General features: G+C 36.8%; 1 protein-coding gene across 1 annotated transcript; it reads left to right on the top strand.

Moving 5' to 3' along the window:
* Positions 1 to 555: 555 nt before the first annotated feature.
* Positions 556 to 11,830, top strand: LOC139714889 (ADP-ribosylation factor-related protein 1-like). The gene is made up of 8 exons (XM_071626564.1): positions 556 to 573; positions 3,042 to 3,144; positions 3,801 to 3,888; positions 5,061 to 5,143; positions 6,330 to 6,411; positions 7,576 to 7,646; positions 9,610 to 9,710; positions 11,454 to 11,830. Exons 2-8 carry the CDS (start codon positions 3,052 to 3,054, stop codon positions 11,542 to 11,544), a joined length of 609 nt encoding a protein of 202 aa, XP_071482665.1. The 5' UTR covers positions 556 to 573; positions 3,042 to 3,051; the 3' UTR covers positions 11,545 to 11,830.
* The last annotated feature ends 6,836 nt before the right edge of the window (positions 11,831 to 18,666 follow it).

The raw sequence follows: 18,666 nt of genomic DNA, 5'->3' as shown, positions 1-18,666 counted from the left end.
ATTTGAAATTCAGACAATGTGTATATAAACCTGCAAAACTATACAACAACAACAACAACAACAGCAAAGATGCTTGTGAGGCGTGGGTTCTCAGATTTTGAAAGATGTCATCATACACTATTTTATTTTGATTTCATTCTCTTTTTCAATAATTTTAAGAATATTGGAATCTGAAAAAAAAAAAAACCCTGTTGTGTGTAACTGAGCTCAAACCAACACAAAATGCCGAACATTACTCAATAGATATGCAATGGTTGTCGTCGGCAAAAAATAAAAAACAAATAAATAAATAAATAAATAAATAAATAAATAAATAAAACAAAACAAAACAAATCAAAACAGAAGTACTAACTGAAAGTAGGCCTACCAATCTACGGTGTCGATGAATGATAGATTGAAGACAGTGTTTCGGTCAAGCGCCATCAATCGGCCAAAACGTGTGAGCAACTGATATGTTTTCTTCGCAAACACAGCTGACGTATTCGTACTTGACACTGCACTTTCTCTTTCTACTAAAATAGCCCTGGAAAAATCAACGTAGGAGATATATTTTTCTCCCTTTCGACGACACATGTGAGTGAATTCTAAACATGTACTTCTAATAGAAACAGTGTTCATTCATTGTATCAAATTAAACCACTTCATTGTCTTAGACCTATGCCTATGGCTTATTGCTTTTCATTGTCCCACCCATTCGATTTAGTGTTGGCAGATACGGCAAGCCAATCTAAAGACACGTAATAAATAACGTTAGAGTTTTATTTAGAATCAAGAAAGAGGCTTGTATGTAAAAGGAATGAAGGTTTGGACGATTATGGGCCTGGCTCTATGAGTTAACTTTTTTACTTTTCTGAAAGTAAGTTGTGTTTCAAAATACCAGTCTGAATCTGCGTGAAAATGAAATCCATCCATCACGTCCATTCCCTTTTTTGCCAATGAATTTTGCATGGCAATGCCAATGGCAATGGGAATGGATTTCATATTCTCATGCAGCTACAAATGGCACTGGGCATTGATTCTGATTATAGGTCAAGATTCTTAATGTCATTTCCTCCTTTATATAGAGTAAAATATCCCGTTTGCGGCAGTTTAAGCATTGTTAAGGGTTTTTCCAACTTGTAAACAAATCAGGCAAATTATTTTCAACCATTTCATATATCATAGACAAGATTATTCATTAACGCAATTGTTTTCATAAAAGAAATTTACCATTGACCAACGCAGTTTTCATGATTTATCAGGGCAAAACCCGGCACAATTTTCGCCGATAAGGGCGATATGCGACGTAGTATTTCTGCTTGCGGCACGATGTACAATCCCTAGTCTATGCAATACGCGCGTGCTCCGCGATCTTTAGCTGAATGCCTTCACATGTCTCGCGAACATTGCGTAAGCGCCAATTCCCATTGCGAAAGCATGTGAAAATAGCGGGCACACATGTATTGGCCGCAAACAAGATCGCAATTCTGGCGGTGTTGTTGATGTCTTTCTCGTGTTTTTCTGAATTTTTTCGATGGTAACATACACTTTCCGAACAAAAATGGTGGTCGATATCAGCTCGCGAAAGTTCTATTTTATGTGAGGATACATGTATGTTTTCAAAATCCATGAGCATCGGGAAAACGACAAAAAATCTAGTTTCTTGGACCATTATTTCTTAACTGTTATGTTAAGAAGTACCGAAAATTTCATTTTGGATGCGATATGTTGTCATTTAGGTGAGAAAATTTCACTTTTGTCAGAGATCGTGCCCATTTTATCGGTTGGTTTTTGTTGATTGCTAGTGTGTTAGTACAGTGTGTTGTGTGCATGTAACAGTGCAATGCTCTGTTTAGCAGTATATTACCGTGTACGTTGTACCTGCCGCGAACGGCTGCACGGCCGCTTACTGCCGCAGTTACTCTAGACCTACTCAGTGTAAACTGGGCACTGTGAGCTGAGTGTGACGTCTGTGTCTGTACTTGAAGACAGACGTCTACGTCTGACAACCTTAGTTTGAATGTGTTAAATTTTAAACCATCTCATAGACTCCATAAATCATTCAAAAAGTGATAAGTAACAGAAATGAAATTCACCAGCTAGCACGTACGACAAGGTTGAACTTACGTGTAAGTACCGGTACATAAACTTTTTTGTCCTGCTGTCTGTACATAATAAATGTATTATATTAGATATTCAACTTCAGACTCCACCCCCAAGCACCTTCTGTTCTGATCTGGAGATTCTCTTGTCTGAAACTCCTAGCAAACGGGAGACTCCAACTTGATGTGCGTGAAGTTCCTTGCGACCAGGGTCCATGGCCCACTTAAGGGCCCTGGAAGCTCTAGGGTTCTAGATGCTCTCTCGTGCTATCTCAGGCTTATATTTCTACATACGATGACAATAAAGTTGACTAAGTAAGAAATCATTTCAAGCGGAAGACACAGAGCCAGGGGCGGGAGAAATTAAATCTCAAGCGGGAGAATGGGAGATTATGCAAAAATGGGCTACTGGCGGGAGATCTCCCGTCGAAAGCGGGAGAGGTGGAGTCTCTGTATTAATTATTATGTGATCCTCTCCCCCAAGTTTCCCAACCCAAGCTTCCGAGCCGAGTGGCATATACAAAAATAATGATTTCCCAAATATTGCCCCCCCCCCCCATATGGTACAAATGCACTGTAATTTTCTCCAAGTAGTAAATTGCTAATTTTGTTGCTTGGAAAGGGATAATATCGTGTACTCAATATGATGTTTACCCTGATCGATCACAATGCTCAAGAAATCATCTCGTAAGCCTTGGCTCTCGAAATACATGTAAGCAAGTATATACATCTATTTAAGATATGCAGCATATCATTTAGTGATATTGATTATCCTTGAACATATATGCACTAAAGGAGAAAGCACTGGAAGGCTTCCAGGCAGAGAAACGGAATACTGTGCCATATGTAGACAAATTATGAACCACCACCTAATCTTTGAATTATCAAGCCATATTTCTTAATGACTTGAGTGTCTTGAGAAAGAAAACAATACTTTTGACTATTGATTTTTACCCACAGAAATGCCAGCATGTTTTCACTGTTTTATGGCTTGTGGCAGTATCTCTTCCGCAGAGATGAGTTCTTCATCCTCATTCTTGGTCTAGACAATGCAGGGAAAACTGTAAGTATGTGTAGATCTAGACTCACACAAAATCTGTTCATATCTTCACAAAAATGTTGTAATAATGATGATGTTATCTCTTTTGAGACACTGACTAATCTCACATGATACTTAAGATGATGCCAAGAGTATAGATATATCTTGTGCCATTTAAGGATGATATCCCAGTATTACAGTGTACCAGGAGATTCCTTAAATGCATATCTTATCATTCACCATTAAACTGCCATTTCACTTTGTGCACTTTGTATGTTAAAAACTTGTAGTTTTATACTTCGCACAATTGATATGCATTATAACTGAAATGCTAATCCTATGTCATTCCACAGATAATTATGACCATCTTTAATGTCACTTCCTTGTCAGAACTGCATCAATTTTTCTAGATATTGTCAAGCCCAGCTCTGACAAGCAGCCAAAATGTTCCTACGTGGGTCCCGTTTCATAAAAGTTATTATCCGTTACAACTGCCACATTTCTATGACAAATTTGCTCTCAGCCAATCAGATGCAAGGATGTCAGTAGCTTAGCACAAATAATATTGTAACTTGTAATTGATAACAACTTTTATGAAACGGGGCCGTGATCATCCATATTGATACATTGTCCAAACTCTGCGGTGACCATGGAACCTTAATACCACTTTGCCTCCGCAGACTTTTCTGGAGCAGGCTCAAATGCAGTTCAACCGGAGTTACAAGGGGAAAGCTCTGGACAAGATCACCACCACTGTCGGCCTAAATAGTATGCATGTCGTTTCTATCATATGCATCTGCATTCAGTATTACGTTTAAGCCCTTTTGTGCATCAGGATATTTTCAGGGTACAGTTGTAGGATGTCAGGCTGACCTATGTCAGAATTAAGACATATTTGCCACATTGGAACTCCCCTTACACTTCAAGGTGCTGCATGGTTTTGGATTTCACTTTAGCAGTTAGGGCAGTGGCTGAAATATGTGCTGGTTTAGATACCAAAGGCTGTCTGGCTCAGGGGATAGATTGTATCATTGATGCCACAGCCATCCCTAGCTCACTAAAAAAAAAGCATCACTTGTAGGAATGGCCCAACGTGGCAGGACTCTTTCCATTCATATGAAACAAAGACAAACATTTACCACACAAATGAAAATACACCAAAAACACTGCCAGTTCGATACCTGCGCTAAAGTGTGGATATATTGCTGGGATATACTCTAAAATTGCAATAAAGTGAACGTCAATAGTTTTAGCAGGTTTAGGAATTACTCCCTGAATAGCAAATTTCACATGCAGCCCCTTGGAAACCTCTTCATACAATTATAGCCAAGTTTGCTCTGATTGTCAATCTAAATTCTTGCAGTCGCCATAGCAACCACCAACATACTCACAGCTGCTTTTCTCTTGCCAAGCTTTTATTTTTTGTGTTTGTTTTTGTTTTGTGTGTAGTTTGTTAGTTTGCTTCATTGTTTTTTGCCTTTGTGCAATTGTGAAGAGAAGAAAAAGTTGTAACATTTCTTAGGAAATAGAGTCCTAGCCAGTGGATTCATGAGGCTGAAAATAATCATGATAATTCAGTTCACTTCAATTCAGATTTTATTCCCAATTTTACGTGAATTCTTTCAACTACAATAATTACAAGATGTCAGTGTAATACAAAAGTAGTATGTGGACATACGTTTGAAAGTGGAAAAGAAAAATAAGAAAGTGCATGAGATCTATTATAAAATTGTTTGAACAAAATAACTGTTTTTGGAAAACAGAGGCCCACATGAAATAGCATCAAGAAGAAGAAAAATGATGATCATAGTCTTGTTATTATTATTTTAGTTGGTGTTGCTGTCATCATCAGTATTGTCACTATCATCATCATCGTCGTCGTCACTATCATCATTTTAACACTCTGTTCCCATTTTTGTTTCCTTTGTACTCCTGCGCAGTTGGAAAGATCGACATCTCCTCAGTCAGGCTGTGTTTCTGGGACCTCGGAGGCCAAGATGAGCTGCAGGCATTGTGGGACAAGGTTTGTTCGACATCATCAGTAGTTTACTGTAAAACACATGAAATTTTTGCGAATTGGAGCCGACGGCCTTTTTCACGGCATGAAATTTTCTAACATTCATTGCATATAGTGCAGACAAGAACTTTCATGTGCATTTTAATTTCACGAATCTTGGCTGTCGCGATATTCACGAAATTAAAATGCACATGAACATTACTTGAGGCCAATCAGAGGACCAAAGATAGTGTCTTTGAGTTTCCAAATTGAAAATGAAATGAAAAAAAAATAATGGGTCGATATATTACTATTCTGTTATTTGTTTCAACTTTTTTTCATGCGTGTAACAAATTGTTTTGCTATAGAATATACCATCACAACAGCCATTTGTCCTTAAAATGAATACTGATATTCCATTAACCCAAACTCTAGATGAACTGTCACTGAACTGCTTGTGAAATGACATCAAGAAACCGGTATTTAGGATAACTTTGCATAGCTGTACAATATAACAATCACTGCGCAATATACATTTACTGTCAGAAGGCCACTTAGATTATGTGCATTTTTTTTTTTGAGTGCATTCTTGACCTGTGTCACCATAACAAAAGATGAAGACACTTAGTCCCTCCCGACCAGATCATTCAGAGTGTGCACCGTGTGGCAACAAAAGTTCTTGTCTACACTACATGTATGAATGCCAATTGCCATTTCGAAAATTTCATGCCGCAGAACAGGCCATCTGCTCCAGTTTGAGAATTGTTCATGCCACGAAAATGTCTTGCTTAACAGAATAAGTTGTGTCCTTCACATCCAAGATTTTGTGGAGTTGTTAAATTTAAGCGGTGATGACCTTCGAAGGGCGCTGGGTCATTGTTTATGGATTAGCGACCAACTACAAAATCTTTATTTTTATGTCTATAGATATACAAATTATTGGAGAGGTATAAGGCCTCGAGCGCCTTGCCTTGTCTAATTCATGAGTGCAATTGTGACCCACATCACCCTTTTTCTGTGAAAAATATGTAAAATTAAAGAATTTCATAATTTTGTCATTTTATGGCTATTTCTAATGACATTTTTACAATTCTTGTGTGATTTATTTTATTCCATTTATTAAACTCTGCTTCAACATGCAACAAATTTTTACATTGAAGTTTGTCTGCTTCTCAACCCTACATTACATGCACTTTTTATTCTTACCCTACAGTATTACGCTGAGTCCCATGGTGTGATCTACGTTGTCGATTCATCGGATCCAGACAGATTGGGAGAATCAAGAATAGCTTTTGGTAAATGCAGCACATTAAATATTCAATTCAACAGTGACCAAGATGCGTAGAATGTCACAAGTGCTTAACCCTAATTATGGATAAGGCATTAACTATCACACTTTAAACTACTTTGCGAAAGCAAAGGAAATTTAAAAACAAAAAACAAAAAAACAAACTCCTATCTCCCATAGAGCACCCCACCCTTAGTCTCTGACCAGGGCAGTGTTGTAGATTTTTTTACTCTTTAACCCATTGTCCCATAGACACTTGCCCGAGTATGCTCAGGACTCGTCTTCAACGGGTTAAAGTACAGCTTCAACAAGCTTGTAGCACTAATTTGTGACATACTATGGATGATTCGTCATTAAGCATAACCTAAGACTTCATGAGGTGAGCTTCTGTAAAAACATTTCATTCATAGTTTTCTGGCAGATTGGCATGACAAATTATAATCCTGAGATGGGTTTAAAGGGATGGTACAGTATTGGTGGAGATGAGAATTGGGCTTTGAACTTTTTGCGAGATACCAAGAAAACACTTATGAAATTGTACAGAGCATACCATTTTAAGAGGAATTTAAAGTTTATTTGATGAAAATCAGGTTTGGAATGACTGAAACATACAAAAACAAAGTAAAAAAAAAGCGATGGTAATAAAAGGTGGGTCCCACACTTTATTAGAATCGCTCTGTTTTGGATATTTTCGCCATTGAAAAAACCAATTTTCATCAAATAAATGTTGAATTCCTCGTGGAATTACATGCTCTTTCATATTTCATAACAGGTTTCTCATTATCTCACCAAAAACTGTTAGAAACCTGAAATTAGGTCTCAACCAAAACTGTACGATCCCTCTAACATAGAATCTTTGTGCACTGAATGAAATTTATGTTCAAATACTCTTTTTTTTTTTTAATCTCCAGGCAAATCAAAGAGGCAACTTGATCTGAATGCTTCAACATGACACTCTGACACTAAATGTCATGCTCAAATTGACACAGTACACACTGAACACATTTGTATTGTGTTTAACACTACAGTGTTCATCATTTTGCATTGCACTTTACACCATGACTGATGTGGTATGCATGCAACATGGTGAACAGTACACCCCACACATTACACATAACACCAAACACTATTGTAATCAGCGAGTCTGCTTACACTCTCGCCCCTTACACAGAACACATGCTGGAGAGTGATGCACTGATCGGTGTTCCCCTGCTAGTTCTGGCAAACAAGCAGGATGTTGAGGTAAGATGTCTGACATCTCTACGGTAACCAAAAGCCAGGTTGGAGTAAGTTACTGTGTACACCATATAGTCATGACTTCGCGCAATTTTTTGAGTGGTTAAATTTGCTATCATGGAGTACAGCATTGGACAGAGAAATGTATGTGTGCATGTCACATTCATTGTGGGATAAGAGTTGATAGTCTAGTGCATTGTAAAATTTGCAAATAGCTCCCGACTTGGGAAGTTTGTGAAAATATAAACCCTGCGAAATATATGGTGTATACAGTACTACTTGCAAAATTAGGAAGCAGTGCCAGTGGTCAGTGTTGTTTGAGATGAACCAGAGCAGTGAGTCATGCACGTTTCGTGTGTTCATACTATTCAGTTTTTGCTTGTTTATTTCCTTGTTTCCTTTTTTGTGTGTATAGCGTAAAGGGATGGTATAGTTTTGGTGGAGGTGAGGATTCAGCTTATAACTTTTTGCAAGATACTTAGCACCCACTTTGTGAATACAATTCGAGGAGGAATTCAATTTGATAAAGATTGGTTGTGACATAGCTGAGATGTCCAAAAACAAAGCGAACCAAAACAATCCTAATAAAAGATGGGCCCCACCTTTTATCAGGATCACTGTGTTTTGGACATCTTGACCACTTCAAAACCAATTTTTATCAAATAAACTTTGAATTCCTCTTAGAATTATATACTCTTTCATATTACATAAGAGGTTTCTCATGATATCAAAAAATCATCAAAAGAAAAATAAGAAACCTGAAGCCCCATTTCAACCAAAACTGTACCATCCCTTTAAAAAACTTTTTCTCTCCTTAGCATCAAAAGAACTTGGTTTTAAAAGAGCTTTGCAATGTACGCCCTTGAGATGGAAAAACAACGTATGTCGAATATTCATGAAAACTGACTTAGTCACATATTTCAGCTTATTTCAGTATAATCCAACTCTTGACCAAATCTTGAAATCAGAACCCATTCCGTTACTGAGATATGATGCTCCCTCCCATTGGAAATTGTTCAAATTTTGTTGGCAAAACAACGTAAGCGGCAATACGCTTGCCCCTGCTCAACACATGTTGGGCATGGACTTGGCAAAACAACGTATCTACATGTAATACGTTGTTTTGCCATCTACATGTTTACGCAGTGGTAGGCTGCGCGCGCATATTGACATTGTAGGACATTATACGCGCGCCAGTGATCGAGACTTATGTTGTTTTGCCGTAGCAATGGCAATAGCGTGGTTATGTTAGACGGCAAAACAACGTATGTTTTGAATAAATGCAAATTATTCTAAAAAATAAAGGGTCTAGTGAAATCAATTTACATTCACTGTATTTCTGATACTGTTGGTCCTTCTAGGATAAGATATGAAGTGTTTAACGAAAACAGAAAAAGAACTGTAGGTTTGCGAAACTTCAAACTCGATTTACTGGAAACGATGTTGGATGTAGATACGTTGTTTTGCCATCTCAAGGCTTTAAAGCTGTATGACTGTCAGTGCAGGGGACACTGTTGCAAGTCGCAAGTCGCACCCTTTTCTGACAAAAAAAAAAGAAAGAAAAAGAAAAACTTAAAAGCTGAGGAGCGGTTATAGTGTGTAAAATCAGCAATAGCACTGGTCATAATATGCAATGAAATAAGCATCTATAGTTTGGGAGAAATTAAGATGGTGTCAACTGAAAATTCTGCCTTATTTAGTGATTCATTGTAGTGTATTTGGCAGCAGTAGTGTAAGCAATTGCCAATGTGGAATTTAAGAACAATTGCACATGGCTTTCAGCAGTCTGTTACCTAATCACACCACTGTATATTTGTCCGTTTTATGACGCCTTCTATGCAATCGTGACGGAGTGAATGGGTAACTTTGCGGGTATGGATATCTGCACTGTACAAGCTTCTCAGAATATTTTGATTGTTGGTCATGTGACAGTTGTTTTGTTGTTGTTGTTGTTTTTCTCTCTCTGCAGGGATGTGCCCCAGCCAGTGAGGTGAAGAAAGAGTTCAACAAGACGGCCAAACTGATCGGTCATAGAGCTTGCCATATGCAGCCCGTTTCTGCGCTTACAGGGTAATAATGGTCTTGATGATAATGACACTATGTTTGCCACTTATTCTGTGAAACACGACTTGTGTTACAATTTTGCCAGTGGTTGTTATTCACAAGTGAGAACCACACTGGCAGAAAGAAGTGCATATGTCATCACTTTTAACATGAAAAAGTGTAAATTTTCACTTTGGATACAGCATACAGTATACACACACATAAAGCATTTGTGTTACAGGAGGAAATATTTGTGCATGTTGTTAATTTTACAAATATTAGTCCACTCACAAAATTAACAAAGAGAAAAACTTCTTTGAATATGCCACGCATACGATAATGATGATGATGATAGTGATATTTGTGTGACTAAAATTTACTATTATCAGTTATCATCGAAGTAATGATAATGATAATGGTAATAACTATTGCAGTGATAATTGCACAAACTAGATTACTCCACTATCGCTTTCTTGCTTTTTGCAATGGCGCCATCATTTTTCTTCCGCCAGCATTGCAAGCTTTTCCTGCCTTACACTGGGGTAAAATACAAGAAATGATGGTTAGAGCAGCACTGTGATCATCATCAATATAGGAAGACTAGGGTTGCTGATCTTCAACCACACTGATTATTAAAGGACAAGTTCACCTTCATAAACATAAGGATTGAGAAAATGTAGCAATACTAGTAGAACACATCATTGAAAGTTTGAGGAAAATTGGACAATCCGTTCAAAAGTTATGAATTTTTGAAGTTTTTGTGTTGTAACCGCTGGATGAGAAGACTACTGCAATGTACGATGTCACATGCGTACAACAATATAAGGAAAATATAAAGAGAATTTCACAAAATTTCATCTTTTGAAAAAAGTACACATTTCCTTGACTTGTTACCGACATATGTCATGGGTAATATTATTCCCCCTGCCTTTAGAAAGAGGCAAGTCAAATGCTCTTTTGTTGTGCGAATAAAAGTGAAAATATGTCGAATTTTCTTTACATTTTCTTTATACTGTTGTACTCATATGACATCACAAGCTGTAGTAGTCTCCTCATCCAGCACTTCCAACTCAAAAATTTCAAAAATTCATAACTTTTGCATCGATTGTCCAATTTTCCTCAATTTTCCTTCACTGATGTGTTCTAATAATATTGCTGCATTCTCTCAATCCTTATGTTTACGAAGGTGAACTTGTCCTTTAAATATCTCTGAAAAAAATTCCTGTATTGAAGCATTGTGGCCACATGTGACATTAAAATCCACTGTTGACTCATCTTGAAATGTGTGAGGCATACCTCATTATCTTTAAATCCATTTACTGAAAAAAAGGGGGATAAAGAAATGGCCCAGCTCTTTTAGTGCAGTTAAAAATGTTAATGTAACTCGTACAACAAATAAACATACAAGTTTACCATTCTTTTTTTTCCAGTCTTCCATTACTCCAACTCACCAATGTTATTTATCATATTCCGTCAGTGTGTTGGAGATGCGTGTATTTTGCAGAGGAAACTTCCCTTTCAAAAAAGAAAGAAAAACAAAAGGATCCAAGTGGGATCACAAGAAATCAGCCATGAATGTTTCACAAGCTTCAATTGAATGCAGTCTCCAAAGACGAGAAAAATCAGGCCATACACCACTCTGTGATTGTTGGCGAAGGATGTTACCAACATGTCTTTCTGCTCGACTCTACCACACAAGAGCTATCGAGATCAAAGTAACCAAGATGATGATGCAATCCACACGGTATCCATTTCTTCCTTTTTCCCCAGAGAGGGCGTCAACGAGGGCATTGACTGGTTGGTCGACAGCGTGAAACGCAACGCCCCCTGGAGACCTCCTCGCGAACCCGAAATCAGCTGAGACAATCGATCAGTTTCAGGTGCCATGGAAACAACATCTCAACCAGGACTGGGCCGGACCACCATGATAACCGCCCATGGAGAGAGTATAGGGATGTCCTCCACCAAATATTAAGTGGTCTCTTTTTTTTAGTGGGCGTGGTTTAGTAGGACTCTGGTATGATGTAGATCTCGCTCCTGTACGTATCAAAGGAGGAGTGATGAGATATTCAGTTGTTGTGGGAACTGCTGTAAAGTTGCCAAGCTGTATCAAGTTTAAGTACTCATCAGTTAAAAAATCAATTTACATCGACTCGCTGTTCAATGCCTTCACACAGTTTTTCTTTGTTTATTTTGGCTTGGTTTGGGTTTTTATCTTTTTATTAGGTTTTCCAGTTTCAGTTTGTTTTATTTCTCCACTTGTACAAATGAAATCGTTTTTACAAAATCAACAATTTTCACAGCAAAATGTAAACAAGAGCACTCAAAAGAAATAGATGATTATGTGTATGGTATACGTACATATAGTTCACTGTATCTTAAGGTATATAGATGGAGGAGACAGTTACCAATGAGTAATTCGCTTGACTTGGATAACAGCCTCTGGGTGATATGGTTTGTCTCAGTCCTTTTTTTTTGGGGGGGGGGCTACTTTCTATGCCTGCCTACATTATAAGTCAAGACACTTGTATTCTGTTCACATTCTTTGCTTTATTTTTGATCTCTAGACATCCATGTTCAAAAAGAGAAACAGTTATTCTTAGAGATCTCTTACATTTGTATCTTGGCAGTTGGTTCTTGGTCATGAACCTCGACCACAAAACTATGTGGTTACCCTCCCCCCCCCCCCCCCGGAAAAAAACAAATACAAACAAACAGTATGATGAATACTGATGAAGTGGAATTGTAAATGTTTCATCAGCTGAACTTGATACCAGTGACCAACTGGTTGAAAATTTCTCATGTTCTCTCCATGTTTTCATTCCCAAAGGCAATACTGTAAAATTGGATATTTTCACGTGACTAATTTTTTGTGCTCAGCCGGGTAAGAAGAGTTTCGCGTGTTTTTAATTCTGTGGAATAAAAACATCAACTACTGGAACAAATGGCAAGCAAAAATATTTGTGTGCTTTTATTTTCACACTAGGTTCTGGTTGCGGCGAAAATTTCAACACCGCGAAAATTTCCACTTTTACAGTAGGCCTCTTTATAATGTCTCTGTCCGTATAAATGACTACTGCTGTCAATTTGAATCTTTCTGTGAATTGCAGGGTATGTATACCTTGATTTAAAAAAAAAAAAGATTAAATTGAATAATATCATATTTATTCAAATAGAGAGGAAAATATCTACTTTGACTGTAGTAATTTTTTAAAGACTATTGAAGGCACCTTTTAGCCGGTTTTGTAACTGAAATGTTTTTTTCCCGAGCAAATCATTGACCGTAGTGTTGTTTCTTTCTGCATGGGTTGTGATTTCAGTGTGAAGTTGGTTTATTTACGGTATAAGGACTGTAGCTTTGGTTTGCAGGCAGTAAAGGCACTGAGTCCATAGAGTTCGTATAGACAGCAATGTGGTAAATAGTCATGCCATTAATTTGTTATTTTGTCTGTGTCGAATGAATTGTAGCAGGGTTCCCATAAATTAAGGGTACAGTACTCTCCACGTAATCGGGTATCACTTAAATGGGTACTCCGTTTAATTGGGTAGTATTGTCAGAGTCAGTTCCAATGCACATTAAAATTACCTGATAATCGGGTTGCCTCTCCGCATAAACAGGTCAAGAATTTTCTTGTGATCTAATTTCTACCCACATTTTATCGCAGATATAACACTTCACGAAATCATGCATGTCAAATTTTTCACGGCTAATCACAATGTCTGCTTGATTTGCAAAGAAGACCGATTATTTTAGGAGTGATTAAACATGCAAACACTTGTACATGTACTGAGTTGCCACACGAAAACAAACATTACAAATGTAGCAGGCACTCACAACTGCATAGACAGACAGGAGTTGAACACACCTGCGCTCCTGCCTTGCTCCGCAACAATGTTCACAATACGAGAAGCTTGCAACGAAAATCAGGCCATGCACCATCTGGCCAGCTCAATATAATTTTGCTTTTCCCCAGTAACTTCTCGAAAAGTAATCCAACGTTCTACGTGACTTGTGCATGCAAAGATACGTGTTCATTTCGGAAAACGTCTGCGTGTTAGCAAGGAGTCTATAGTCAAACAACAAAGTGTTCTGAAGACATATTTGTCCATAAAAAAGAGTGTAAATTATATTGCTTGTGACTGAGCAAGTGTAAGGTATTTATAATGTGCCGTGCAAGCACGGGTGTTAAGCATGCAATGTAGGTGTTTGGTGCAGTATACAATGCATGTTAACACATACTGTGTGTGTCAGTAACGTTGTGAACGAGATGTATTTTTCTGTTAATCGGGTACTCCGCTTAATTGGGTAAGAAACGCTCTGCCCGAGCTTACCCGATTATGCGGAGAGTACTGTATAAACCACCGATGGGTCACCCTAGCAAATGCTATCATAATGAGCTTGCTTTCAACAAAGTGTCGTTTTCAACGAGGTGAATTTGGCAGTCCCCATTTTCCATGACTGTAATTAGTTGTTCTCTTTTTAAGTTTGTTTGCAATGAGGTACCGTTTAATTATGATGAATAGATTATTTGATGATAAATTTGGTGGTCCAGGCGACCTGTTTGTCATTTTTTTTTTCTGTACTAAAATAAAGAAATGACCTGATAATGATGTGATTTATTTCTGGCTTCAGCTTGTGGAGATCTTGACGTCATGGCACGAAGTCATCCCAAGCACCTTTAAGATGTACATTCCATAAGAAGTAGAGCTGAAGAGAGCACTATCCCTTTTGACATTCAGATGTATTGTCAGTGCCAGTCTCAAATGACCATATCTAGGTATGGATTACATTTCCATCTTCAGTTTATATACTACAGTCAACCTTGCCAAAGTCAAAGCTATTTCTTCAGTCAAAGTCAAATCTATTTGGACTGAAGAAATAGCTTTGACTTAGAGAAAATTCAACTTATGAGGGGTTAGAATCAATAGAATATAAAAAGAAGAGGACTTGAAAAGACCTTTGCCTTGAGCGATTATTCAACTTATGCGAGGTCGACTTAAGCAAGGTTGGCTGTATGTTGGTCCAGTTTCTCGTGTGGTTTGAATCAACAGCAAATCGTTAAGGCACCATTTAACACTATTTTCAGTTTCCATACAAAAAAATTTGAGCGGCATTGTTGTATTTGCTGCTTGCAGTTTCTGATGTTGTGTAAATATGAAACTTTGGTAACATTCGGGATTGGAAGTGAATTCAACAAAGTAAAGTCTGTGAGTGGCGGGATCTTCCGTACTCAATATTTCCCCTGAAACGGTCATGTTAGAATAAATCATTCAGTAAATGGTTTTGTAACATGATGAAGCAGTACAAAGTCGTAATGAATGTGCACAATGTAACGAAATAATTTCTATTTCATTGATCAGATGGATGCATCGGCAAGGAATTGCAGAGGAAATATACCAAGGTGTTAGTCATTTTTCAACTTCTGCTGTTATGTGGACACCTGAAAGACTTTTTTATTTTAAAACCCAGAGAAATGTTTTGGCATGCAATATTTTTAGATTTTAGAAGGAAATCAAAAGGAAAAGGCAAAGCATTCCACTCTCCGTACAGTACCACTCAAAACACAAAAATAACGATAAATCCAACTTCACGAAAAATACAATGACTGTGCTCACCTAGTATTTTGCAGGTGTACATCTACAAGTACCCTCGGTAATGTCCAAAAATTATATATGTTTACTGGTATCTTTTTGCAGCATTCTTGTCGATAATATGCGGGAGTAAAGTGTAACAGATTATGTTAGGAATATGTGTTCATTCCCTGCCAGACATTGTTTAATATTTTCCTGTGCATTCATTATTTGTGTATGAGTTTGTAACAATGGTTGTACAAGTATGTGATGTTTCACTAGAGGCAATATACTAATACAGAATGCTATATATGAATCGTCAGGAGGTCATATATTATGTTATTTATTACATAAGAAATAAATGAATTTGAGCAAAGAAAATCTCTACATGTGTATGATATGTTGTTAATTGTTTTGCTCACCTTAGTTATGCCCTATTGTTGAAGGTAAATGTGTCTATAAAGAAGAAAGTGAATTCAATGAAATCAATGAAATGTGAGCAGCAAAACATTGAAGATTAAAAAGGGAAATTATGCAAATATCATGAACATTATCACTGCTTCAGTAGCATTAAATCGTGGAACATCATATAGGGATATTGAGGTATAATGAATAAAATTCCTGACTTCGAAATGGAGGTTCCACGGTCGAGTCGTGCCAAGTGCTTGCGTTCATGGACAAGATGTTTGCTTGTCGGTTGTTTGTTTGTTTGTTTGTTTGTTTGTTTGTTTGTTTGTTTGTTTGTTTGTTTGTTTGTTTGTTATTTGTACCCATGATGTCCCTCTCAACCAAGTGTAAAAATGGGTACCTTTGGAATCTTTGGGTACAATGTATAAATGAAACATGTAATGGCTGGGCCCTCTGGGAGACCAGTGGTAACACTGAAGAGGCTACCCTGGGTAAGTGAGACCATAATTATAGTTGTCATTTATAAAAAGTTTGATTGCAAAACGAATTAATTTCTCTTTTGCTCATTTTGAGATATTTACGATTAAACCTGCAAAAAAAATGAAAGAAATAATGAAAATATTGGATATTTAACTTCAATAATATTCCTCGTTATGGAAGAAGTGAGATACTGTACCGTAGGTTTTATTTTGCTCTATCTGATGGTGGAGATACTCTAAAATGTTATATAGCTGACACTTTAAACCCTTTTGCAGTCAAACTCTTCATATTACTGTATTATTGCATCAATGACGTCAAAACAACTTTCTACTCATTTGACTGCAATGGAGATTGGGGGGTGCGTGGACATGTATCTCTCGTGCGCGCGTATGTGGCTGTTTGTGAATGTCTCCTTTTCATCATGATTCATCGCGAAGAATACATGTAATAAAATACTTTCACCGTCGTCGTGCCATAGAACCATCATCTGCTTCCATTGTTACACCACTGTAGACTAGAGCAACTTATCAAAGGGATGGTATAGTTTATTTGAGATGGGGCTTCAGGTTTCCAACTTTTTTAGGAGGTAATGAGAAACCACCTATGAAATATAAAAGAGCATACAATATAAATAGGAATTCATACTTTTATTGATGAAAATTGGTTTTGAAATGGCTGAGATATCCAAAAAAAACAACAACAACAACAAAACAAAGCGGGTCCTAATAGCAGGTGAGACCCAGCTTTTATCGGGACTACTTAGTTTAACTTTGTTTTTTTGTTATGTATCTCAGTCATTTCAAAACCGATTTTCATCACATAAACTTTGAATTCCTCTAAAAATTAGATGGTTTTCAACATTTCATAGAAGTGGTTTCTAATTACCTCACAAGAAGTTCAAACCAGAATCCCCATCTCAACCAAAGCTATACCATTCCTTTAAGTGTGCATGACATTCTTCCTATAGGGTAACGTGATGACTTTAACTTTGCTTTTCCGCATGATGTGAGTTGTTGTCACTATGTAGTAGTATCAGATCACTTTCGAATGCCCTTATTCATCAATTTCATAATACCTGATAAAGAATTGTCTTTGTTCTTAGTTCTGTTAACTTGGTGGTACACACAGACAAGTATACTGCTACCCCTGTAGTATGTATCTTTATCTATTGTCTATCCATATATATTATTATAATATATATATATATATATATATATATATATATATATATATATATATATATATATATGTGTGTGTGTGTGTGTGTGTGTGTGTGTGTGTGTATATGTATATATATTTATATTATGCAGTATAATATATTTGATATGAATATTATATACATACAGTGTCATATATATATATATATGTATATATATACAGTTGTATAAAGAAGTATAGAGAGAGAGACGGTGAAAGAAGAGGGAGAAAGATTAAGCTATATCGTTATTTTACTACTATTATCTGTATATTACTACTATTATACTTTCACGCACACAAACACATGCATACATATATATATAGATATATATATGCATATATATGGAGAGAGACAGAGAGAGACATACAACTTATATATATATATATATATATATATATATATATATGAGTGAGAGAGAGAGAGAGAGAGAGAGAGAGAGGTGGAGAGATTGCTTAGCTCTCCTATTTTTTTTTGCAAGCCACATTGAGTGAAATGAGCAAAGTCATTCAGAGTTTAAATATTCAGCAATATTTATTGCACGGATCTTCAACACTCGTCCAGTACTTTTAGAAACATTGGGGGACTGTCAAGGTAAGGTGGGAATCAGATGCTGGGAATACAGGCGTAGTATTAAAAGAGAACAACACATATAACGTAATTATCCCTGGCGTATAAACCCAATTCTGGTAATATATTTTAACCACTTAGACAAAGTAATCAGCGTATATGTGGTTTTACTTGAAGGCGGTGTTTGGTACACGTGATTAGCAGCAAAAAGAATGTCAGGAATCTTTAAGTTCTGCATTTAGTAGGCAGAACGTAAATGCTGATGTCCTCCGAAATTAACACAGATATTTTTGAGCAATTTGCGGGTTTCGGTGTATTTTGAAATGAAATAAAATAGTAATTTACGCATCTACATATTCAGTAATTGACTCTGCTCCTCATCACTTTCCAATAAGAGTTTTTCCAAGATGAAATAATTTCGATTAATTTGGGAGGTGCAAAATTCAAATGTGCGTCACTCATAAGGCACAAAGTATTGCGACTATTAGAAAAAAAAAAACGATCTGTAACAAAATAATTTTTCATTGAAACTTTGCAACAGGAAGGTGCAAAGGGGAAAACTGTTGAACGCGTGATTCTATTCACCAATTATTTTATCATACAATACCATGAATACAAATTTTGTCAAGTCAATATTTTTTACAAAAAAGGAGATGGAAATAACATATAATTGCACTATGCCCCAGCCTCTACTTCCAAATTATCCTCTTTTTCCAAGATCACGTTGTACATAAAGTATTTCATAATCTCAAGTAAATG

The sequence above is a fragment of the Diadema antillarum genome, unplaced genomic scaffold (genome assembly GCF_040938485.1).
Source record: "Diadema antillarum isolate AM-2024a unplaced genomic scaffold, OU_Dant_1.0 scf00000006, whole genome shotgun sequence".
NCBI lineage: Eukaryota > Metazoa > Echinodermata > Echinoidea > Diadematoida > Diadematidae > Diadema > Diadema antillarum.
The sequence above is the reverse complement of the archived record's forward strand: the minus strand, read 5'-3'. Positions and strand labels throughout refer to the sequence as shown.

Bases quoted from the DNA above. Each gene is read 5' to 3' on its own strand.
- LOC139714889 (XM_071626564.1), top strand. From the start codon at position 3,052: ATGTTTTCACTGTTTTATGGCTTGTGGCAGTATCTCTTCCGCAGAGAT. The intron at 5,144-6,329 runs GTTTGTTCGACA...CTTACCCTACAG, and splicing joins TGCAGGCATTGTGGGACAAG to TATTACGCTGAGTCCCATGG. The intron at 9,711-11,453 runs GTAATAATGGTC...CTTTTTCCCCAG, and splicing joins CCCGTTTCTGCGCTTACAGG to AGAGGGCGTCAACGAGGGCA.